This window comes from Labrus bergylta, chromosome 13, assembly GCF_963930695.1.
Source record: "Labrus bergylta chromosome 13, fLabBer1.1, whole genome shotgun sequence".
Lineage (NCBI taxonomy): Eukaryota > Metazoa > Chordata > Actinopteri > Labriformes > Labridae > Labrus > Labrus bergylta.
In genome coordinates this window covers 4,808,514-4,829,653 of record NC_089207.1, presented here as the reverse complement: position 1 = coordinate 4,829,653, position 21,140 = coordinate 4,808,514, and the positions used below count along the sequence as shown (strand labels likewise).

Sequence of the window (21,140 nt, the reverse complement as noted above, 5' to 3'; positions counted from 1 at the left end):
CTTTTAAAATAAATGTTTTTTTTTATTGAATTTTTTGTACAAGCTGCTTCTCATATTCTGAATGTCATTCTTCAGTTTGACATTTTGATGCTCTGTATTAGTTTACAATCCAGTCAGTAAAACAGAGTTTTGCAAAGTAAAGTAACACAGACCATGTAGCCCACATTACTACTAACATGTATTTTTTTTAGTGCTTTAAATCAGGAAGTCAATATATCAGACAAAAAAATATCTAAAATAAAAGCCTCTGATATTTTCCCCAAAAGCGAGTATTGCTACATTCAAGCTAGTTTCAGCACGTCCTTAACCATCGCCCCGATTCCATCAAAGATCTCGTGTATGGGAGCGTTGCACATGTAGGCGGAGGTGGTGACCAGTTTGTTCTTCTGGTCCACGTGGCTCTCGCCGACACTCTTACTAACATGTTTGCAGCCCAGCTGGTTGATGGCCTCTGCTGTGCCAGTGGTGTCAGGGTACCTGAGAGAAAAGAAAGAAGCATCGTACAATGTTCAGCTGCTGCAGAAGGATTCAAGAGTGAATCTGTCATACAGTCCTTATAGTTAATATACTGTATGTAGGGAAATGAAATGTAGCATGCTCATAGGGTTAGTTGTGAAATTCTGAATTAAAAAAACCCAAAATGAAAAGGTGACATCATTTTAAGGCAAACTACAAAATAATTATGTAAGACGGAATATTAGGGCCATCTTCAAGAAAACAATGTGTAAAGATGAAACTTGTAAATTTATGAGAATGAAGTCATACATTTACGAGATTAATATAATAAATGTATTAGAGTATATTTGTAAATCACTTTAAATTAGGTTGTGCACATAATTATGACAGGAGAGCCCTTAAAGCCTTTTCCTTTGCCACAAAAGACACCATTTCCTCCAAGTCAGTGTGGTTCTTTCTTCATTTTGTTTTCGTTCTTTAGTATCTTTTCAGGGTCCTGAATTTTTATGATGATGACGATGTGCCAAAAGCATGAGTAGTCTAGTTTCATTTCTGCAAAAGTAAAGCCCCAACACAACTAATTTGGATATTTATGTCAAACTGTTTATTTTAGAGACTACACAAGGAAGTAGCCTATTTCCTATATTTGTGAAACCTTTACTAAAGTATAACTTCTCCACATTTGTCCTTTTTCAAACAGGCGGCTGCTCTTCTGATGTAGACTAAAATAAAATGAATCTCCTAAATGTATGAATTTATTCTTGTAAATTTACAAGTTTAATCTTGAAATTTTAGATTTTTTTTTTTCTTTGACGTGGCCCTAATACTCCATCATAATTATAAATACACTTAATGCACAATAAAATAAACAAAGCAAGCTGATATTGAATGTCAGAAATTAACTCATATTACAAAGAAAAAATGAGTCCTTTGAAAACAATTGTAAGTAAGGTATGGTGTAAAAACAGTGACATGCAGTATTGCAGCACAAAGCCTGTTGGGAAACATAAATGAGTCAAATCTGTGCCGTTCCCCTGAAGTCAGAGTCGTTGTGCTCGGCTCTGTTAGACTCACTTGTCATCCTTCTCGATACCGACGGTGACCTCACAGCCGGGAAACACCTTGGCGGCCAGAACAGGGGAGATGCAGCAGAGGCCGATGGGTTTACCCTCGCTGTGGAACGCCTGCAGTGTGGCCTTAACCTCGTCATTTACAGAGCAGTCCTTCCCCTGCACAGCCCATGTGCACAGATTCTTTGCTGCACCAAAACCACCTACGACACACAAGGAGGAATGAGATTCATTTATACTATAATCAAAAGGAAAAAGGAATATTTCACTGAGAAGACATGCAGATGGTGGAGTAAAGTTTTTTACTCTTCAGTAGAACTGCAATAATTATTAAAGAGCAGCCACACATTTTGTTCCAAAGGGTTCTTCATTAGAATGGACCCAATATTACACCACAAAGAAAAGCCGGCCTTTTGTTATTCAAAATAATGTAACTACAAGTGTAACAAATGATATGTTGTTGTAACCAAACCTGGGAATATAATAGCATCATGTTCTTTGACACTGAGCTTAGACAGGTCTTGGATGTTTCCACGGGCCAATCTGGCGCTCTCCACCAACACGTTTCTCTTCTCCTCAGACGGTTCTCCTTTCAGGTGATTTACAACATGCATCTGATCGATGTTGGGAGCAAACATGTTTACCTGCAGCAGAGAAAGAGCACAGACTCGTTTTTACAGAATTAAAAAGGGACAGCTACAAATAATAAGTGTTTCTTAACTGATGTGTTTTCTAGTGTCTATTTTGAAACTTGAGCATCCCAGTTCAACAGTTTGTGCACAGATCGGATCTATCTGATTAAACTCTAGGGCCAGCAGCCCTGTCTAATAGAAAAAAAAGACATTTGCATGCTTGTAAATGATTAAAAATCCTGTGGAGGAGTTTTGAAATGGTAATGTAACAGACTGACATTAACAAGAAGACCACAGAGAAAAGATTGATTATTTCTATAAAGGTATATTATAAACCTGTAAACACTATCGGTGTCAGATGAGAAAATTAAAGAGGGATGAGTTTTATGTCATAAAACACCTTTACAGGACAAGAACAGCAAATATGTGAATCGTCCCGCTTTGTCCACAGGGGGCGCCAAAACTGACACAAGTGTCCTCAAGGGATCTTTAAAAAGAGAAATTATCTGGTTGATGTCTCACAATATTATAGAATTATAAAAACCTTTTCACAGCTCCTGGTTGATGTTACCTTATGATTTGTATCTACTTAGTTGTAAACACCCCAAGAATATGGAAAAGAAAAGGGCGCAGCTTAATGAAAACACCACAATAACCTTTTGATAGTTCCCTACTGTGAGAATTTAAATCATTAGGAGGGTTCGGAACAGTTTTACTGTAAATGAGTCATGACTTTCTGCATGTTGGTTCTCTAATATTTACAGTCTATGGTTGGTTCCCCTTGGTTGCCCTGAACCTCCAATGACCAGTGATCGCCACTGGCCTGCAGCATGTGTCTAAGATTGCAAATACAAAACGAAAACGAGTGTAACAATAAGCAGTAGCTTTATTATCAAGGCCAAGTTAGGAGCTCATATATATAATAACATTATAATAAAGTTTATTTATAAAGCACTTATCAAAACCAACGTCACAAAGTGCTTTACAGAAAAAGAAAGAAAAAATCCCAACAGTCAAATACACAACAATAAAATCCAATTAAAAGCATAACAAATAAAACAACAGTGCAGCAATCATCCAATTAACAGAGAAAAAATGGAAACACCATGTAATGAGTTTACAGAGTGCAACAGTCCCAAACATCACACTGAACTACACAACACACACAGCATGAGATCAGAGCTGAACTAACTCACACTTGCTCCTCCTCTGCTCAGGTGCACCAGAACAGCTGAGGCCTCGTGGATCTCGCTGCCATCATAAACTCCGCAGCCCGCCAAAACCACTGCCACGCGTTTGGCCATCTGTGTGGTGTAGTAACTTTGATTCACCGACTGAACTGTCTTCAATGTCAGCAAGTTGCGACCACAGTGGTGCAGCAGAGTGAGCATGGCGGACTGTCAGCGGAGAAGACGCCTCTTCACGTCTTCTTCTCTGCTCCAAAGTGCGGATTGAATTCAGGTTGCTCAGTGTTTTAGTGACCTCCAGTGTATAAACCCGAGCACTGATGCTTCCCTCTTTAGGAACAGCTGTCATTCCTGAAAATACAAAAAAAAAAAACCTACTGTATAGGCTGGTGTCGCAAATTTATGGAAGCCCATTTCTGCCAGTTAAAAAAATAAATAAATAAAAATTTGGCTTTGTTGAGATTTTTTTTTGACCGAAATTATGAGATAAAAAGTCAAAATTATGAGATAAAGATCAAAATTGTCTCTTTGTTTATTGTGTCCCTTGATCAAGTGGTTTATTCTGTGACTCCTGCTCCAGGGGCCTGTATGTACATTCCTTGAACGTAGTCTTCAATGTGACCGCGATGCATCCTTGAATGTCATAATTATGACTTTATTATCTCATAATTTCAAAAAAAAAAAAAAAAAAAATTCTCAACAAAGCCAAGTTTTCATTTTGATTTTTTAACTGGCGTAAATGGGCTTCCATACAAATTACACTGTTTCCCCATTTTATACACACAAGAAATGGAACTACGCACACAATACTGAAAACGTGAAGCTCAGGTATCAAAAACAAGATTCCAAACTGCTTAACTCTTTGCACATTTCCACTATAGTCTCACTCAGTGTTTTTCATGCAATTATTCTTATTGTTTCGACTGTTAAAGAGACTTAAAAGCGATAGATGATTGGTCTCAGTCAATGAGCACAATACATTTAGAATAAATTAATTAATTGAAATGTTTTAGGATAAAGCAAAAATACATGAATTGGTTTGATAGGCAGTAAAAATGCATGAAAAAATAATATCCCACAAAGTAAGAATTATAATTTACGACAGAGGGCCAAGTTAAAAAATAAATTAATAAATACATTTTGAGATTAAAGTCGTAAATTAACGAGTTTAATCTCGTAAATTTACAAGAATAATCTCGAAATTTAAAAATAAATAAAGTTTTAACGTGGCCCTAATCCTCCGTCGTAATAATTGGATTAAGTTTATATTTTTATTTTATATTTATTCAATGTTAAATTTGTACGGAACCCCTGAAGTCCCAAAAAGTAAAAATAAACAATCATGTAAATTAATATTATGCTTCAGGGGTTTCGTAATTTCTGTATAGTTTAGTTTAGTATTTTCTCCTCAAATCTTGAATTTATATTTCCCTCTAAGTACTTTTCAAATTACTTGTAGTTGTACATTAAACTATTAAACAAATCTTATTTTCTAAACTACAGTCCGGTTTTTACTTCCTCATAAAGAGCGCGGGTCTTCCCGTCACGTGACTTGGTATCGCCTAAACAAAACCATGTGACCTAGATAAGGAAGTGAGTTAAGAGGGGAAGCATCATGGGAAAGCTATCTGCATCATAACTTCTGCTTTTTCTGACTCGTACAACATGAAACACGCGGAGTTTGTCGTGTGTTTCCTCCTCCTGCTGCTGCTCCATGTCGGTGCTCAGATCAGGAGTAATGGACGGTGGCCCGTTCCTTACAGGTATGAATAAGACAGGTGTGAATAAGACAGGTATGAAGACAGCAGTGAAGATTCATCTCTTCATGGGATGTCTGCTCAGTAAAGTTGAGTCATGTGACAGCTAGAAAAAATAGAGTAGGCCTATCCTATCTGTCCAGAAAAAAACCTGCAGGGAATAAAGTTTCTGACTCATTTCACCTTAAAAAAAAAAAATCAGTTTGTTTGTTTATTATTTTATTTTTTTCATTTTTCTTCAAACCAGCCAAATGTTCATGTTTCATCCTCCCTCAGCTGTTTATCCGACATAATGTGAATTTCCAATAAGAGTGCTGTAAGACTCGAGCAGTACATAAAGATAAACCTTTTTAAATGATGTGAAACCAGTTCTTATGGTTTCACATTCACAAACTTTGAATTATGAAGCAGCTTGCTCTATGAGTATATTTCAACTCTCAGTTTAGATATTTGTGAGAGGACAAGTTTTGGCTTTGAGAAGTGTTTTAACACTTCTGCTTAACTTGGGTATTTCAATTCTCTACTCGTCCAACTTTATTCTCGTTCCCCTGGATCAATCAAATCAACTCAATCAGTCAGCTGTTATCTGAAGACACTTTGCAAAAGAGTAGGTTCAAAACCTTCCTCTGTTATCTTCAAAGACTCAACATGAATCCATCCTGAGCACTGAGCAACATTTAGCAAAGTTACAGTGGCAGAACCAGACTCACGATTACAGCTGTCTGCTGAAACTGTGTTGGGTTTTAAAGGGGACAGAGGGAGAGAGAAGGATAGAGACAAACAGAGCAACAACAACGACAATAAGTGAGATGGGTTTCTAGCTGTAAAGTCAGTAATAATGATAAAAGGACGTGTAGTAGCAGTAACAGGTTCTGTAGGTATGATAATAGACAGATCAGTCTGATATTAACATTCTGAATAATGTTATCATCAATTGAAATTCACATTAATAACATTTGTTTAAGTCTTACCCTTGATTATAAAATGATATGGATCAATTATGTTTTCATCTTTTATTTTAAAGCCTTATTAGGAATGCTTAAAGTTGTCATTGTAGTAAAGACGGTCAGATTTGACCTGAATGCGTTTCCCAATGACTCTTAAGTAAAAGTGTTCACAGTGGCACAAAGTGAGTTTCTCTTGTCACCATCAGGCGGTTTGATCATCGGCCTGATGCAGACTCCTACTGTGAGGCGCTCTACCCGTTCTGTCCCACTGGAGACCGAGACGGGCGGATTCCCGACATGAAGGACAGCGACGTCATCTCAGTTTATCGACTGCAAACTCCAGTTTGGGAATTCAAGTACGGAGGTTTGATGGGGAAATTTGTAAGTAGATGAATTCCCTTGTTATCTGTATATTTCTTATATATATAATTTAATGTGATGAATGGACTGAACTCTAAATGAGCAGGTTTTTGTGGTTTAAAAATTTAAGAATTTTTTCAAAACCTTTTGCTTAAAACTTGTTGTATAATTGAACATTTTATTGGCTATTTTGATTAAATTAATTGGTACTGTTTTCAATTTCTTAGTAGTTTTTTATTTTTTTTAATAGTTTTAAATAACATTGACAACTGATTCATTACATAAGGAATTTTTAAAAATAAATTACAATTTTTAAAAAAATGTTTCTCCTGTGTTCATGAAACTCTATAACAGATTAAATTTGCTTTGTCAGTGTTATTTATATTCTAATATCGTCCGATTGATTGGTCGGGCTCTACTTTTTACTTTAAGACTCCACTAGGGACAACAGCTGGAAATTATCAGAAGCTAAACTACTACTGTGTATAAATATATATGGATATAATGTTCAAACCGTATGTGATCTCAAAGGGATAAAAATAATCCATGAGTAGCACACATGTTCTTTGTGTAACTCATAAATAATCTGGAATGGAGAAGTAGATACTGCAGTGTGACTTAAGATGATATAACAGTTTACATCTGGCACAGACAGGTGCGGGGCTGTTGCCATGGAAATGCAACTCACTACTTCATTCATGAAAACACAGCTGCACACCGTTCCTCTATTTCTAGAACAAGAGAGACATTATGATGTTTCTGCTCGGTTCACAGCACATCATGCACGATGCCATCGGGTTCAGCAGTTCAGAGACGGGGGCCAACTTCACCATGGAGTGGTACGAGTTGTTCCAGCTCGGCAACTGCACCTTCCCTCACGTCAGACCCGAGGTGTACCCGCCTTTCTGGTGCAACCAAGGCGCCGCCTGCTTCTACGACGGCATCGATGACTTACACTGGTCACAAAACGGCACCTTGGAGAAAATAGCCGAAATCACAGGTTCGACTTTGAATGTGGGATCGAATATCAACAGAAAATATAAAAGCAGTATGAGTAGATCTGTTGGCTTTCTTTTTGGCTTTCTCCCCACCCCTGCTTCTTTGCACTCACTTACTCAAGAAGACAGTAATGTGACTTGTTCAAACTCACTTTTTCTCCCTCTTTTGACTGTCCTTTTTATTTTTTATTTAGAGTTTACACAAATATAGGAGTTTCTATTTTTTATTGGGTTTTCAACTTGAACAGCACGTATCACTGTGATTTACAAAATACAAAATAGAAAAGCCGCCCATCACTCCCCAAACCCTCTTGTCTCCCTCACCCATTCTCCCAGTCTATCCTGCCACCCAAAACCACCCTCAGTCCCACCCCAACAGGCTACCACTGTCCACAACTGTATAGAATGCTAATAACCACATGATAACATAACATACATGTATACATTTATCTTCATACATCCAGCAAACACATATAACCAAGGCCGTACAGCTGCCCCTATTAAATCACATAATCACAAAGAGTGCTATGCATCATACTGATTTAATAGCAGAGAAATAGACCATGAATGAAAAGTACATTCTACTGACCTCCGCCTGTTCCCTCTCATGGTGCGTTTCATCATGACATCCTTCATCCATCTGACATGGGAAGGAGGCTTAGGATCTCGGACCGTCCTGTTTTCAAATCTATTTTTTGTTCTCTCCACAGGGAACCAGTTCAACGCCATGGCCCAGTGGGTCCAGGACGACAACCGGACGGGGATCTACTACGAGACGTGGACGGTCCGCTCCGACCCCGGTCCTAACGCCACAGTGTGGTTTGAGTCCTACGACTGCTCTCAGTTCGTCCACCGCACGTTCAGGAAGCTAACCGACCTGGGAGCAAAGCTATCCAGTAGATCGCAAACGAACTACACGAAGATCTACCTGTACAGCGGAGAGCCCAAGTACCTGGGCAACGACAGCGCCATATTCGGACAGCCTGCTCTGAAGAATCTGGCCGTGGACATCCGCACGTTTTACCACACGTTCAGACCACACCAGTCGTTTACAGACTTCACCATCAGCTTGTTGGAGGCTTATGAAAAGATCGTTTTGGACAAGAGCTTTTACCTGTACTACAACTTTGAGTACTGGCAGCTGCCGATGAAGTTTCCTTATGTGAAGATTACATATGAAGAGGTGCCTTTGCCTTAGCAACACAACTTGTACTATAATGTTTTCATAAAATGCAGCAGGTATTAATTTGTTTTGATTCATTGTTTTAATTGATGCACAGGTCTGACCTCTAAATCTGATACTAGTTGTCTGAGCAACAGCTTCAACCAGAGTTCAACTAACAAGCTGTTGATCCTCCTCTGTGAATTAGATCAGGTTTTTACTTAAACACTGCTTTACTCACTCAACAAAAATCTATATTTTTGTAATAAATGAACAGTTATTTCAAGTAGAGTTAGACCTCTTTGGTGTAACAAGCTTAGACATTATAAATAATTAAATAGCTCAACCCCCCCCCCCCCTCCCCCCCTCTCTAAAACCAGATCCAAGTTTTTGAGACAGTCAGACCTGTAAAATTTATCTGAAGTATTGGATCAGTGCATCCCTCATGAATACATTTTGTTTGTTTATTTTTTTCTGCTCTGATTGTCTGAAAGCCAAAGATATTGTCATTAAAAATGTAATATTTAAAAAAATATTTAGTAGTGAATGTTTGGAGTTGTTGCTTATTTATCAGTTAAAAAAATAGTTGTGTTAATTCAAAATTAACCTTCGGCTCTTGAGACATTTGACAGAACCTCATCACTTGAGATCTGTCTGTGGCCTTTCTTATTTATCAGGGGAGTTTTCAATGAATGGTTGAATAGTAAATGATTGAAAGGCAAAAATGATCATTTGCTTAATAATTCTAGATCTGCTTCGAGGTGTGACTATTCAAAGTTTTGAGCACATTTAACCCATCTGAAATGTGTAATGTTTAATAAAGACTTATTGCAGAATATGCTGATTAACAAGCAGTGAATACTTTAGTGGTATTTATCCACATTTCTTTTTTAAAACTTGAATTCCAAATTTTAGAAATGAAAACCCTTTTTCTGTGTTGATCTGGATGAATAGTGTAAGTTAGGTAAAGTTAGGTTTTAGTTTAAGATTTTTATTTATGCCTTTATTTTAGAGATGGGACAGTGGATGGAGGCTGAAATCAGGGAGAGAGAGAGAGTGGGGATTGACATGCAGGAAAGGAGGAGTCCAGCCTCTGTACGTCTGAGCTAGCCGCTCAGCTAATGGCGCCCCCAGACCTTTTTTTTTTTTTTACCACTCATTTGAAAATAAAGAAAAGACAGAAACACAGGAGTACATTCACAAATGTTTATTACCAGTATAAGATCACATTTCCAAACCAATCATTTTAACTTCATGACAGCAGTAAAGCAAAGAAGACGGAGCATTTACCAATACACAAGTAAAACTAAATGACAGCAATATCAACACCAGTTTAATCCTAATAAAAGTTACCGAGGACTCCGAGGTTAAGATAGCTGTGGTGAAGTTTTCCAAGAGAAGCCGACAGAACAATGATTGAAACCAGGAAGAGTATTGACTTTGACTCCAGAGCTGCTGTCACGGCGATCATTGAATGCACTGCATGAGTTATGAAAACTGTATCAGGATATGTTACTGTACCAATGAGATGCTAAAGTACATGAGCACAGACGATCAGCAAAGGTATCTATTTTAGTGCAAACAGACCAATCCTATCAATAGGCTACGTTAGTTTAATCCAATAGAAAGCCTTGCACTTCCAATCAGTGTGTCTAATTTAGTCTACGTTATTGTTCGGCTGTTTGAAATGTCAAATAAGACGTGAATGAAGCCACACAGAAATCAGATCTGTTGTCTACAGGTCCTACTGACATGCAACGTTGTCAAAGGCTTTTTGTCCATTTAAGTTCTCTTCAACTGTAATGAAGTACATTTAACATCTTCTTAAAGTCTATGTTTCTTAAATACATTTATTTGCTGTTAGTGAAGTACTTGAAGCGTTGAAGATTTTATTGCTATTTTGCTTCATGGTAAATGGACTTTGTTGACACAGCAGTTTAAACAAAAGTCTCTCTTATTATGGCCATTTCTTTTTTTGGGATAACTGTAACATGATGCTGTTTGAGAGCTTCTATGTAAAAATAAAAAAAAGAAACATTTAGAAAATACTATGATGCATTCATTTAAAAAAAATATATTGGCTATTCTTTGGTGGCTAAAAGTTAACATGTTGTACAAGTTCATGAGGATATCACCCCAGTCCAGAGAATTTGTTCTTTTGTTGTGAATTTACAACTTTCATGCTGTAAACTCTTTTTCTCAAAATGTTCCCCCCCTTGTGAGGCTCTTGTTAACTTATAATGTGTCATAAAATTCAGACTAAGTCATTGTCCTCTGACTTTAATTTAATGATGATGACCCTAAGACAACGGCCCGACCGATACGAAATATTGGGGAGTGAAAAAAATCCGATCTATCGGCTGATATCTTTCTCGGCGTTATCAACCTGTAGAGATCGATATAGATATACACACGTATTATTTATTGCGTTATTCCCTCAAATGCAGTTATCGAACACTTGTGGAAAGCTTTACAGGACAAAGAAGACAAGATGGTCACTCAACTGTAAAGTCACTGCGCATGTACCTGCATCACTGCTCGACACTCTGGAGTGATAATGCTTGTTTTAATCTATATAGCGCCCTCGGCTGGTGAACGAGAACTGCAAGTTCAATTAAATGAAATGCTTTTTGTCTGGTGAATAAATCCAGTAATATCGGCACATATATGCGATAAAATTAGCTGATACAGATAGTCACTGGATATGCTAATATGGGCCGATATTATCGGTTGGCTGATTAATCGGTCGGGCTCTAATTAAGATTTTCAGTACGATTTAGATCTGGTCACTTGGAAAGCCAAGCAAAACAGCACTACTTTCATGCCATTTTAAGCACATTAATTGTCGTTTAATAATTTTTTCTTCCAGGAAACTGAATCCCTTTTTCACAAAGCATTAAAAAAAATCTGGCAAATCTGAATCACTTACTGGAATGTCAATTTAATTTATTTTTTTGGGGGAGGTTTACATCACTTGTATCTTGTGTGTCACATGATTAAAGGTTTTGTGGACTCAACTTTTGGACAACCTGCATGCAACAAAATCCTGACAATGAAGTTTGAATTGTCAAAACCAAACCAAACTAAAAACTTGTTGCTGGTCTGTTTGCTGGTGCTTATATTGATTGCTTCTTTTGTTTAACTGACAAAACACGGAAAAACAAATTACAAAAGCAGAATCCATATCAATAAATTAAACGTCTTATCTTCTCTAGTGACCACTGTATGAAAAAGATCCACCTAGTAAAGGAGAACTTGCACTCTGGTTCTATAAAAGACACGAGTCGTTGGTTAAAGAAACTTCAAACCCTGACAGAGGGCGAAATTAAAGAAATAAGTACATTTCTATTCATAATAATCAAACACACAGCGTTTTATATACAGATGCATTTGACTTCCTTCTTAAAGGAAAAAAAAATGGTTTCTCTCATCTGACTTTGCCAAATCTCTTCTGACTGAAATGGTTGGATGTTTTCTTGGACAGGAGAACTTAAAATAATATCTGTAAAGTAAAGAGGGAGTTTGTAATTAAGATGAACACTGCTTCCTCTGCTGTATGTACGATGTGTTGACACGATACAGAGTCAATGAGGACCAATGGGAGGAGGGCAGATATTCACTGAAGAGGTTTAGAGCTTGAACAGTCAAATAGCAGAAGATACAAATGAAACCTATTAAGGAAATATTTGATGCACCTGAAAGACACTAAGGGTTACTTTTGCATTCCCAGAGTGCATTGTGAGCTACAGAGACTCCATTATAGAACTATTAGTTATCTGTATATGAAGGCTAGGGAAATCACCTCCAAATTCAGACAATTCTGTGCATTCTTTATTTACACGATGATCATGTCTCTGCTTTCATTATTTCTCTATATTTCTTCTACATACTGTCATGGGTATCTGACTCAACAGACTCCCAGAACAGTGATAATTCGGAGCATTTTAAAGATTGCTCTTCTAGTTTCAATCATGGCAGAAGGACTTTATCTTTCCTGACTATCATTTGGTGTCCATGTAAGGTGCTTAGAACAAAATCTATGACTGTACAAAACGGAGATAATTCATTCGTAGAGCCAACGTGATTTGCAATGCAGGACATAAAAACAGAGAAAATAAAAGTCCATGATATCAATCAGCACTGTACACCTTCACATCACATAGATAGACACCTATATACACGCTTCGGTTCCCTCTCTGGGCTGACTTCCAAACATTTTCAACTCTTTTCTTGCTATCAATGTACGATTGAGCCTGCTTTAGGAGGAAAAACAAGATGCCGTCAAACGCCTATCCGCTGCATTTTCTTTTTAAATTAGTTTACAGATAGGCGTAGGACCCAGCCACTACTCTGCACGTTTAAAGAGTCTCCTTTTGACTACAGCTGACAAACACCGCCTGTCGCATACTATGTAGGAATAAAGCCATGTGGAAACCTCCAATGCCATATATTGTTAGAATGCAGAGCTGCAATCTGGATTTAAGTAGGCCAAGTGGTAGTGTAACTACATGCAATTGTGCACCTAGTCTTCCCCCCAATGTTAAAAAACATTATAGCACACATACATTTACCTTCATACTCTCACACACACACATCTCTCATATTATAGATAATCATACCTAAGCTAAAGTGTCCATATAACTTAATTTGCAGTTATAAAACATTGCTTTTATAGTCGTATCTTCCCCCTGAACTACTCTGTGTGCTGATTGTTTACTAGCTGGAGAAGCCGGCATGGCGCGTTCTGTCTCCTCATTTAGCAAAGTAGGATTCCACAGTCCCCGTTGAAGCTGACAGGCAGAGATTTTTGTGGTCATGACATGACATTGTGTAGCAGTCAGGCGCCACCTTACATCCTCACTCTGCACTCCACACGCAGGAGTTCAGCAAGTTTAAGCTCTCGCAGTTGCCACCAAACATTCTACGACAGCGAGAGAGTTTAGAGACTTTCAACGCAAACACGATTGTTCCACACCACAAATCACTAATCACGTGTGCCTCTTTGGCTTCGCTTTACCAGGTGGGCATCATGTCGGGGAACCACACCCGACCCAGATGCTTAGAAACCTCCCAGTGGATCTCATCCAGGGTGTATTTGTGATCGGGAATAAGCACCTCCTCCATGATGGACAGCTGAGAAAGCCTCCGACCGCACATCTTTACAAACTCCACAAACGCGCTGCAGGAAACCTCGCACTCGCCCAGGCCGATGGCGGACAGCTGGGTGCAGTGCTTGGCGATGCGGATCAGCTCCTCGTCCAGGGGGCGCAGGCCGTTAGCGCACACCACCAGCTCCACCAGACGAGGGCAGTGGAGGCCAACGCGGCCCAAGACCTCCTTACTGACCGAGCGGCCGAAGTAGAGGTGAGTGACGGGGATCTCCTCGTTAAAGAAAGGCCCAAACTCGTCCTCGTAGAGGAAGAAGTACATGACCAGGTTGAATTTGGGCGAGTGCTTCACCATGGCGTCCCAGCTGCTCTTTTTGATGGTGTGGAAGTGTTGGCCGGGGTTCTCGCTCACCACGTCGATCCTCAAGTGCTCCAGGTGGACGTGTTTCTCCGAGGAGAGGGCCAGAAGGAGCTCATCGCTCAGGAGGTGGTAGTTCAGTGCCAGCTCTCTCAGTCCATGACACTGGTCGGCCACACAAAGGATCCCTACAAATACAGAGATATTGTTTTTTATCATGGAATCCAGTTTTTACTTATCTATAATAATTAAACAATTCCTGAAAACATGGCAACTGGCTGAAGGAAATAATAGCTCCCCACAGCCAGATAAAGAGCTTTTAAACTTCCCAGACATTATGTAGTTAAATAAGCAGTCATTATCATAGCTCACTTCCAAAAACCGTTCTAGGAAAATGTCTGTCTCAGATTAAGAACCAGATAAACATGCAACAGTTTATTTATAATGTATCATGCAGTCTCTGTGTGCAGGCAGACTAAATAATTACAGGCTCTAAATGAGTCACTGAATGGAAAACACTTACAGCCATGTGACTCAAAAAAGGGAAATCACAAAGACTGGAATGAAACTTTAAAGGCTTAATATGTGGTTTTTCACACTTAAATGTAGAAATCAAGTTTATCCTCTGAAAATAACTCTGTGAGTCATGACTGTCTACAATGGGTGTAACACCCGAGTCCCACTGTCTGTGATGTTTTCACAGTTTTCAGAGTCCTATCTTCAGTTTGTTTACATCGCCAGGTCGGCCGGCTGACTCCTCCCCTCGTGTATAAAAGTTGTTTAATTGAGGGACTAGAGAAAAGAAGAATAACATACTGTACTCACTGCTTAACTGTGTTTCTAGATCACGCTCATTTCAGGTAAATTTACATGCAGTGTGAAGATACGAGCAGAATAAAGATCGCTAGCATTAGCATGCTAACACAACAATGCACCACAAGTTGTTTTGGTTTCATGCTGGTGCTCAAGGGTGACATCTGCTGGATCAAAAAAAATAGCATATAAAGCCTTTAACATAGGTGTGACTTCAAATATTCAGCTTTGGAAATCATCCAACAATCACAACAGCAAAAAACGTGACAGGGTAGATACTGTGGACTTCAGGTGTGAAACATTCACAGGAGTCTTCGTACCTGCAGGCGAGACGTGAGGGCAGCTGCTCATCTTCAGCAGTTTCAGGGTGTCACTGTTGTTGGCCACCAGGACCTTCAGAGACGGATCATCCACTGGCGTGTCGTCGATCTTCAAAGAGGACAGCGATTTGGAGTTGACGAACACCACAGTCAGAGCTGAGATGAAATGAGACTGTGGGGAATAAAAAAAAAAAAAAAGAGAGAGCACAATGAATTTGAATACTGTCCAGAGTCTCAAAGCAACTTTCAACACCAACAGATTAACAGCATGGATGTCAGGAATTACACATAGCTCAGAATCACTGTTAGTATATCTATGTAAAGTAGACTATGATTAATTAATCTGCATTTAGATCATTTAGAAATGAATGTATTTGGAGGTTTATAGTTGAAATGTTTTAAGTCATGCAGGCCCTTCAGGTTTGACACTTTCAGCTGAGACAACTTAATGATCGTAAATGTGGCAAACATATTAAACAAAGTGAAAATGTAGCAGCCTGAGCCTCCTCAGGTTTTTGGAAAAAAAACAATAAAACATCAATAACTGGAGTTGGTTTCACGTTTTTCTTGAGCTGTAGAATTCATGATTTGCCGAAAACTAGATTACAATATACAATGAATGAACTCATTTGAGTCCCTCAAATCATGCCTTCCTGATACATAACCTGCCACATACCTACGTCTGGTGCCTTTTTATTATCAAGCATTTTGTGATCAATTCTGTCTGACTTAGTTGCTACTTTCAGAGGTACACCAAACAAAAGCTGAGGTAATCTAAGACAGCATCACTTTAAAGTCTTTAAGTTTCACTTTGAGCTCACTTCACCTCTATGTTTACTGTGGAGGCTGATGTTGAATAGTTGGTGATTGAACAAAGTGGAGAACAAACAAACATTTGTTCACATTATCATGCTGATGACTATGTTGGAATATCCAGATGGTCCCAACATCAAAAACAGTCCTCCTTTGTCTCAGCTGCCCTCAGCTGTCTTGGGTTAGTTTATGATTTAATGGAGGCAAAGAAAAAGAGAAAATGGCGTCTATTTTGAGAATAGAGTATGAGAGTAAAGTATTTTGGTAGAAGTCAAACTTTCAAAGCCTTAAGAGCAAAGCTTTTTTTTTTTCAAAATAGACTTTGTTGAAAGATGATGGTCACATCCCATGACCTCAAGAACCCATTCAACTGCAGTTAAATAGCTAAATAAAATAAAAAGAAGCCGCATTGGATAGTGACAGATAGTTGTAAATATGGAACGGTTCAGCCGCACTCTGTTTTCCTCAAAAACAGTGTCCCAAAACCCAGGATATCAAGAGGCTGAGGATGAATACGCTGCACCTGTGAGTATGTGTGTGTGAAAGTTTCAAGTTTCAATGCGGACATGACTTTACGTCATGTCCTCTCATTCACTGGTGATAGACTACCAAGGCAGTATAACTTTCCAGAGTTCATACAAAGGATGTCAGGACAAGATGAGAGACACAACGTCTACACAAAGCAAGGCTAAATAAAAATAGCAAAAATAACATCCCGTCTCTCCAGGCTTAAAAGTAATTACGTCCTTGTCCTTGGCCATGCATGAGAACAAACACTGCTGTTTTCAGTTTGTTACGCTGATAAGAAAACAACAACCTCTTTAGCAACTTTTGCCCAGCCTTAAGGGTTCAAACCATGGAAAAAGCAGCATATAATACATTTCACTATTTTCACAACAGCTCCGGTGAATTTTAAACTTCTTATCTGGTTAAAGGGACACCAAGGACAAGGACCCCCCCCATAACATGTTTTATGATCATTTTACCTTCTGGACCTCCATGAAACTGGGCCTGGCTGTGGAGATGAGCCCCAAGGTCTTCAGAGAACAGTTCACCAGCTGTGAAAGAATGTCACATGCTGCCTCTGCAGACTCTGTACTGCTGTCAACCTGCCATTAAAAACAAAGATTATCTTATGAACATGAAAACAGCTGAGGATTACAAACTGTAAACACTTAATCCAAGAATCCTGTTTTTGTTTTTGACACAGACTATAGCGTGTCAAAAACATAGCGTGTAGCGTATGCCCCCTTACCTTGAAGCTGACATACTGCAGGTGGTTGGAGTGCCTTTTTATGATCTGCTTGATGAGGTCTGGATGTGTGGCTTTCAGGTAAGAGCTGGCTGGCTGGTTAAGCTCAAACTCAAAGCACCGCCACAGCTCAGGCATGTGGAATGCCTGGTTCCAGCCGCGGCACACCTGGGACGCATAAGCCCTGTCCAACAGTGGGAGGTACTGGAGGATGTGAAGCAGCAGCTCCTGCGGTAGTCTAGCCCAATCGCATTCTGTTGACTCACTGACCACAGCCTGAGCCTCAGACTCCTCGCTCGTCTGTTTGCGCACCTTCTTGCTGGCTTCTGGTGGGCTCTCACTGGAGGGGCTGATGCTGCCCTCCTCTCCTCCTTTCACCCTCTTCATGCTTTAAAAAAACGCAGAGGACATGTTTGTTTTAGACCAGCGTGGCAGAACACAGGCTGCACTATTACAAAAGATTTTTTTATGGATTAACAAATCCATTCAGTTAAATCCCATCTGGAGTGAAAGAAGATCTTGACAGCCACTTTAAAGAGATGCCAATCCAAACACAAATACCCTATTTGCAGTAATGCACCTAATTAGGATACTAATGGACTTTGAAAACAGTGCTTTCCTACTTTTTAGAATAGATACTAGCTAATAAGATTTAAACACATTTTTCTTCTGACAACAGTATTGTCTACTTCATCATATAACAATGAGGTAAAAAAGTTAGTGATCATTTCAGTATCAAAAAGATCCTGTGCTTATCAACATGGAGATGTGATGTGTCAGATTCACACTCCTCAGTCTTTGATTAAAGCAGAATGAATGGACTTTTGAAATAGCTACAAGGTCCACAATATACATAATAAAGCATATAAAACCCTGACAAGGAGGCATATGATGACTACACAAAACCGGCTAATTTATCTCTATGAATGTATCACACATTCCTAATAATAATATTATGAGCACTACTGTCATTATACATATCTTTGGTGTTGTTAATTTGGCTCTTTCATAGTTACTCTATTACAATCAGCCCTGGGTATAGACTTAGACTTTCTTTATTGTCATTCAAACTTGTACTTTACAGTGCTGATTAGAACAAAATTTTGTTGCATTAGCTGTATAGGATCTTGTCAAATTTGGTTTGGTATACAGTGGTATATATTATGTAATTTAGTGCATATGTGTTTGTCAATGAGTTTACAGACGACGTGTCACAAAACGCTTAATATCAAACTTAAATGTGTTGTGAGTTTCTTACCCACTTAACTCTCCTACTTTGTATAAAGTCAGCGTTTTTTAAGTTAATGTTTATCTTCCTATACTTGACAATTTGAATCTGTCTATGCACTTACATGATTATGATTAGAATAGAATTACTTTATTGAGTCCAAACTGGGAAATTGTGGCGTTACAGCAGCAGGTTGTCCAAACACACAATATTAACAAAAAACACAATATTAGCAAATCTAAACATAATATAATATTAAATACAAAGTAAATAAGCACTAAAAAATATCAAAACTAAGAATGTGAATATATACAACCAGGATTTAACTAAGCATTACTAGTCTTAAATAGGAAGATTAAATATGGAAGATTAAATGTAAATGTGCAAAATAAATATGGAAGATTAAATGCAAATGTGCAAAATAAATATGGAAGATTAAATGTAAATAAACAAAATAAATATGGAAGATTAAATGCAAATGTGCAAAATAAATATGGAAGATTAAATGTAAATAAACAAAATAAATATGGAAGATTAAATGCAAATGTGCAAAATAAATATGGAAGATTAAATGTAAATAAACAAAATAAATATGGAAGATTGAATGCAAATGTGCAAAATAAATATGGAAGATTAAATGCAAATAAACAAAATAAATATGGAAGATTAAATGCAAATGTGCAAAAATAAATATGGAAGATTAAATGCAAATAAACAAAATAAATATGGAAGATTAAATGCAAATAAACAAAATAAATATGGAAGATTAAATGCAAATGTGCAAAAATAAATATGGAAGATTAAATGCAAATAAACAAAATAAATATGGAAGATTAAATGCAAATGTGCAAAAATAAATATGGAAGATTAAATGCAAATAAACAAAATAAATATGGAAGATTAAATGCAAATAAACAAAATAAATATGGAAGATTAAATGCAAATGTGCAAAATAAATATGGAAGATTAAATGCAAACGTGCAAAATAAATATGGAAATGTGCAAAAGCAGAGTCGTAAATGGACACTACTGACATAAGTTAAAGTGCATAGACAGAACATAAACAATATAAAAATACATATACTGTATACTCAACGGAAAACATTTACTTTAAAACTAAATAGCAGACTGTGTTCCTAAAGGAGACGCACAAAAACTATGATCAAATTGTCAAATTGGCATTAATGATGACATTGCTAAAAACTCATTCAGAAGTTGAATTAAGTAGCGCAGTGTATTAGCGGTAGCTTAGTTAGCATGTTTTACGCTAAGCTACTTAGAAAACCAGCGATATCAAATGATATGACACTCAAATAATATTCAAGACTATATTTACAGATTGGGCAAGAGCTAATGTAAAGCTGCCATCTTTTAATGTTAAGCTATCTACAACAAAAAACGAGCCACCCAAGCCTACCTTGTTGTTTACACTCAGCTAGCTCCGGAGCTGTGAGCGGAGAAATCCGACTACCGACTCTGACTGAATTCAACCCGGGACAGCGCTGGATAAATTCATCCGTACCATCCAAACTAAACTCATCGGAACACGGAGAGACGACTAGACAGCGTTAAGGGATATTTTCAATGAAGAAACGACCAGATGCAGGAAACCTCGGCTCAGCTGACCTAATTCTTTCGCGGGAGTTTCACAGGAACTCCCCTCCCCTCCCAAATCTGAAATGGCGAAGTGTTGTTGTTGTGACAGCCGAGGTGCATCATGGGGGAAATTGCAATGCGAAATGGCTGTTGAGTAAAGATCGTCTATGTATGAATGATGACTCACGATGTTCAGAAAATACTTACTTATTCTTTTCGACTGATGTTTTAGACTTCGTTATCCAAACTGAAAATCGGTACTTTCTAGTTCTACGTGGATAGATTGCTTCTACTGACTAAACTTTTGTCAATAGCTGATGTATTTCTTTTTTTTTTTTTATCTATTTTTTAGTATCTCTTTTTTATCATTATTTACATTGTACTGTGTTCACTCTTTGTCTGCAATCTTTCCTCTTTGCTGCTGTAACACTGTAAATTTCCCCATTGTGGGATAAATAAAGGATTATCTTATCTTACAAACGTCTCGGATATCATTGACAATGACATGAATATCATATCAACTTTTAAAAGTAAAAGACTCCAAACCTTTGCACATTATCAGGACGTCCCACAGGCAATGAAGGGCCCTAAGCAGAATTTTCTTATGAACAAACAAGTAGCAAGCTACATCACTTACTGTTTACAACTGAAAGAATAAACAACTGATCTGCAAATGAAATATCCAAATGACCTTTTTAATAAACTGTAAATGTCTTGCCTTGTGCTTTTTACAGCAAGCTAAGTAAATATATTTTATTTGCCACATGAGCCTACACCCAAAGTTCAAAATCATTATGGAGAGTCAAAAACATATAGATCGAGCAAAAAGTATCGGAATATAATTAAATGCACATTAAGTGAAACATTTAAACCACACATCAAGATGGTAGGCATATAGATGACACATCAGAGTCATGGGAATGTGGAAGAAAATAACAGAAGCCTAGTTTAAAGCTGAGATGTTGCTGACAAATGTGTCATCTGGTGGAATTTGATTTTTTTTGCTGATCTTTTCTGGATAAGAATATGTTGTTAATCAGGAGAATCTGGAGGAGGCCTGACAACTAGTTTAGCAGTTTGGCA

The 21,140-nt window shown here is 38.0% G+C and overlaps 3 protein-coding genes across 3 annotated transcripts; 1 reads left to right on the top strand and 2 right to left on the bottom strand.

Annotated features, from left to right (window-relative positions):
- Window position 1: 1 nt before the first annotated feature.
- On the bottom strand, window positions 2-3,600 carry zgc:162944 (uncharacterized protein LOC569993 homolog). The gene is made up of 4 exons (XM_020652602.3): window positions 3,355-3,600; window positions 1,999-2,170; window positions 1,531-1,729; window positions 2-477 (listed from the first exon to the last, which is right to left on the bottom strand). Exons 1-4 carry the CDS (start codon window positions 3,547-3,549, stop codon window positions 282-284), a joined length of 762 nt encoding a protein of 253 aa, XP_020508258.1. The 5' UTR covers window positions 3,550-3,600; the 3' UTR covers window positions 2-281.
- A 1,322-nt stretch (window positions 3,601-4,922) lies between these two features.
- cln5 (CLN5 intracellular trafficking protein) lies at window positions 4,923-9,405 on the top strand. The gene is made up of 4 exons (XM_020652603.3): window positions 4,923-5,108; window positions 6,256-6,430; window positions 7,184-7,409; window positions 8,118-9,405. Exons 1-4 carry the CDS (start codon window positions 5,011-5,013, stop codon window positions 8,603-8,605), a joined length of 987 nt encoding a protein of 328 aa, XP_020508259.2. The 5' UTR covers window positions 4,923-5,010; the 3' UTR covers window positions 8,606-9,405.
- Window positions 9,406-9,761: 356 nt separating this feature from the next.
- fbxl3a (F-box and leucine-rich repeat protein 3a) lies at window positions 9,762-20,157 on the bottom strand. The gene is made up of 5 exons (XM_020652592.3): window positions 19,879-20,157; window positions 17,237-17,621; window positions 16,968-17,090; window positions 15,169-15,340; window positions 9,762-14,223 (listed from the first exon to the last, which is right to left on the bottom strand). Exons 2-5 carry the CDS (start codon window positions 17,618-17,620, stop codon window positions 13,583-13,585), a joined length of 1,320 nt encoding a protein of 439 aa, XP_020508248.1. The 5' UTR covers window position 17,621; window positions 19,879-20,157; the 3' UTR covers window positions 9,762-13,582.
- Between the last annotated feature and the right edge of the window lie 983 nt (window positions 20,158-21,140).